This window comes from Populus alba, chromosome 6, assembly GCF_005239225.2.
Source record: "Populus alba chromosome 6, ASM523922v2, whole genome shotgun sequence".
Taxonomy (NCBI): Eukaryota; Viridiplantae; Streptophyta; class Magnoliopsida; order Malpighiales; family Salicaceae; genus Populus; species Populus alba.
The window spans coordinates 21,655,642-21,659,965 of NC_133289.1; the positions used below are offsets into that span (position 1 = coordinate 21,655,642).

The 4,324-nt window shown below is 37.1% G+C and overlaps 1 protein-coding gene across 1 annotated transcript; it reads right to left on the reverse strand.

The window, feature by feature from the left end:
* Positions 1-1,154: 1,154 nt before the first annotated feature.
* Positions 1,155-4,324, reverse strand: LOC118030686 (dehydration-responsive element-binding protein 3). Its single transcript, XM_035034894.2, has 2 exons — positions 3,187-4,324; positions 1,155-2,845 (listed from the first exon to the last, which is right to left on the reverse strand). Exons 1-2 carry the CDS (start codon positions 3,893-3,895, stop codon positions 2,772-2,774), a joined length of 783 nt encoding a protein of 260 aa, XP_034890785.1. The 5' UTR covers positions 3,896-4,324; the 3' UTR covers positions 1,155-2,771.

Below are 4,324 nucleotides of genomic sequence, written 5' to 3' on the forward strand. Positions count from 1 at the left end.
TTAAAAAAAAATAAAAAAACAAGTATTATTGTTATAGCATATAATTCTTATATTATTAAGATGTTATATATATATATAAACTACAAGAAATAAGTTGAAGTATAGTAATTGAAAATCACGAAATGAAAAGGAAGCGATGCTACCTAGAAGATCAATGTGCATTGTCCAGCATATCAAGTAATTTTCTTTTTTTTTTTTTTACACGCAGGGTTGTGGCTTTGTGGTTGAAGAGACTTGTTCCCTTTCTCCACACTAGGGTTCAAGCTCTACTTGTGTACACCCGTCACCCCCGCGGTGCCTTACATGTTTACTGGGCTTGCAAGATGTTCAGGGAACCCGGGGATTAGTTGTGGTGTGCGTAAACTGGCCCGGACACCACGGGTTAAAAAAAAAAAAAAGTAATTTTATTTTTTTCACTCAAACAGGCTCAACTTTTTATATCCATAGGTGTCTTGTAAAAATTGTTGTATATTTATGCTCTTTTAGATATTATAATAGAATTATATTTTCCAATAAAATAAATAAATCATTAATCAAATAATAGTATTTTTGAAACACAAAAATATATAAATGGGTTTTTAGTATTGTTTGTCAGTGCAATTATACCATATTTAAAAAAAATTGAATTTTTTTTATAAAAATTAAATTAATCTTTTTGTAATTATTTTACTGTGATGATATTAAAAATAAAAATATATTATTTTTAAATATTTTTAAATTAAAAAACACTAAATTAAATAATCAGGTTAGTGGGAATTCAATTTTTTTTCCCTAGATGGGCCTTAAATTGTTAGGTCGAATTAACGTGTCATATTTAAATCACACATCTCAATCAGACCATTAAATCAATGCAACAAAAATCAATGCGGCTTCTGAGTTCCCTCGCTTGGAGCTCAAAACGATTTTTTGAGTAAAAAATATTATTCTTGATAATATATAAATATTATTTAGATATTAAAATATTATTTTTTAAAATATATAAATAATATTTATTTAAAATGGCTTCTGAGTTTTTAAAATATTATTTGTAAAAATATATAAATAATATTTTTTTTAAAATGGCTTCTGAGTTTTTTAAAATATAATATATTTTTTTTATTTTTTAATGTTTATTTATTAAAACGATTTAAAAATAAAAAAAATAATTTAAAATAAAAAATTAATTTTTAAAAAATACAAAAACAATCCGGTGCTATTAGAGCTAGATGGTCATCAAAAGTTAATTTATTCATCACACTCGATCATCGGATGTGATTCTCAAACCCCCCATCATTCTGTAGCGAAGTCACCACTCACCAGGTATGCCCTTGTTGGGTCATGTTTATTAAAATCATCAGAAAATTTGCATAATGGACCTAAAACTTCTCACAACAAAGAAAAAAAAGTTGAGAAATTTGCTTTGAAAGATGCTAGGTTTTGCAACTAGGCGAAGACAGTACTGTTTAAAATGATGGGTGTTTTAAGACAGAAATCGTGCCAAACACCTCCACTCTACACTACTTTGATCTCCCTGGCATGCTTCGTTGCGTTATGCTTCAATTTATAAAACATGCATTGAATCTGCTAGGTGTTTCATTAATTTTAGCAAAATCAGACAAGGTGAAGAGAGCTGCACCTCTGTGACACAAGCGAGAAAAGCAAGAAGAATAAAATGCATGAGAATGTGCTTCGAACAAGTCTGGCTTCCATTACCATCAAAACTCAAAAGTTTCTTGGCATCTATCTCAATACACCATGCGAAGGGATGGCCTCTTATGGGAATGGGAGTGGGACTGAACTGGCCTAGTGCCCTAGGTGGGGGTCATGATGATGATCATGCCATCCAACCATCAGATATTAAGCACGTTTGCGGGAGGTCAACCATGAAATCGAGACACGGACCCCGCAGGGATATGATCCTAGGCTCGGAGCCTCGGGGGTTTTGTTTGACATGCCTGTTATATACATGAACGCCTCCTCCTGTGTTCTTTTGAGGCCACAAGGACTCAATGAGCTTCTGCACGCTTTCCATTTATGCAATAACAACAGAAGAGAACACAGCTCAAGGAAAGGAACGTTTTCGGCCTCGACACATTCAGGCTGCAGGCGGTGCCGTACACAGGAAAACGAAGAGTCCCGGATGCCGTCTTGCATCAACTCTCAGTAATTTAAATACCTTCAACCCTGAGTTTTCAAGTGTTGAATGTTTTCTTGCTGGGTTTCTTGCTTTCACACTTGAAGGTGCCTTTCTTGACCGGGAGAAGTTTCAGAGATTAATTTGTCTCATGCCCACCAGAAGATAAGGAAGAAAAATATCAAGCACTATAGAAGCCACAGAATTGATAGCCACCATTATGAATTCTCTCTTGCTAAAAGAGAGCGTTAATACAGACAGAATTTGGCAACAGTTCTTCTACGAGGATATAACTGGAAGGTTATATAAATATGAATAGGGTGGAAGCTGTGCGTGGGGGGCTAGATACCAGATAGATACCAGATATAGATACTGTTACCCTAATTGGCAAATTGTCACTCTCTATTTTCTTGCCATTTTTTCACCATTTAGCATCTGCCAAAAACCAATCTCCTAGCATTCAAAACAAGAAGAATTAGAGAAAAAATCCCCCGGAGTGGAGGGCCCACCCTTTTTGAAATATTTGTTGTTGACACTTTTGGCACCATTTTTTTACCATATTTTAATGCCAACAAAGTCAAATCAAAGGGTTCAACTTTTATCAGAATTTCCATGGATTTATTATCTGAGGGACAGCATAAAGGACAAGGTTTTTCATTTACCAATTCATGAAAGCTTCTGCTTGCTTGAGAGTTGAGATGAACCCAGCAGTCGTCGATGTATTTTCACCAGCTAAAAGCAGAGGATATTTATGCACACATTTTCCCTCTTTCCAAAAACTGTACAGTTAGATTCAAAGTCGTATATACATACCCACAAGAAGTGGAACAAAAAGAAGAGAAAACACAAAAGAAGAGAAATTCCAACCCTCAAAAGAAAAACAAGGGCCAAAAAATCTTGATCGGATAAAAAAACAAGAATATAATAAAACAAAGAGAAAGGGAGGGAGGGAGGACGGACTCGCACACAGAGATACATACACAGACATTCATATGGAAGAAAGAAAGGGAGAAAAAAAAAACACTAATAATTCCATAAAACAGTACTCTCATTGGGCAGTGTAAAATCATCACAAGCATACCCACCACCACCGCTGAGACAGATATTCTCCACGCTTTGCATCCATGGTGGAGGATACATCCACCCATAAACAGATTCAGAGTAAACAAAATCATTGTTCAACTCTTCATAACTCGTCTCAAGACTTGGCAACTCTACAATCTCGCTCAACTCTTCATCTTGAGACGACAAGTCCATCAAAGAGACGAGAGATGTCAAAGTAGATGTACAAGAAGACGACGAGGACGCTGTCATGGTGGTTGTTGTTTCAGATTTTTGGTCAAAGTTGTCCATTTGGGCAGCTTTAGCAGCGGCTGCTTGAACGTCACGAGGAGCAAGTGAAGCTGGACGAGGTAAAGAGTTCGCGAGTTCAGGGAAGTTAAGAATAGCCGAGTTTCCTTTTATGCTTAAAGCAGCGGCATCGTGCGCACGCGCCGCCTTTTCTGGGGTGGGAAAAGTACCTAACCAAATGCGAGATTTTTTCCGAGGCTCTCGGATTTCAGACACCCATTTGCCCCAGTTCCTCATCCGAACTCCACGATAGACTGGATGCTTGCTAGAGTCTCTTATTCTCGATATTTTCTTACAAGGAGAGAAATCTTGGTCTTGTTGGTGTTTCTTTGATGGGTTAGAGTTAGAGGATGGTGAAGATGGAGAGGGTGGTGAGAATGCTTTTGTTGAGCTGCTTTCTGTCTCCAGATTTTGTTGCTGATGATCACTCATTTTTTTTTTTTAAAAAAAAAAAAACAGTGGGGTGATTGGTCCTTTTTCGAGGGTAATTGCGTGCCAAAATGAGTGAATGATGGATGTACTTAAGGTTTAAGTATTAATTGAGCAAAACAGAGAGGAGAAACGAACGAGTGCTGGTGTTTTGATACAAAACAGAGCACAACAGAGGTAGTGTTGCTGCTATAGGCAGGGTGGGATAGTGAAAGGACGGGGCAATATGGGGGTGGAGTTAGAGACGAGAGCTGGTGCTTGGCTGCTTCAGTGAAGAAAGAGAGATTGAAAATTGGGCTTTAAACGAGGAGAGGAGAGAGGGGAGGAGAGAGGAGCTATGAAGGGGTGTTGGTGTTGGACATGAAACCAGGGGAAGCTGGGCTATGTATACACTTGAACAAGGGCATTGCCTTTTATCACATCATTTCCCAA

Coding starts and splice junctions, on each gene's coding strand:
- LOC118030686 (XM_035034894.2), bottom strand. CDS start 3,895: ATGAGTGATCATCAGCAACAAAATCTGGAGACAGAAAGCAGCTCAACA. Junction 2,846..3,186: donor CGGTGGTGGTGGGTATGCTT/GTGATGATTTTA, acceptor CTCTGCTTTTAG/CTGGTGAAAATACATCGACG.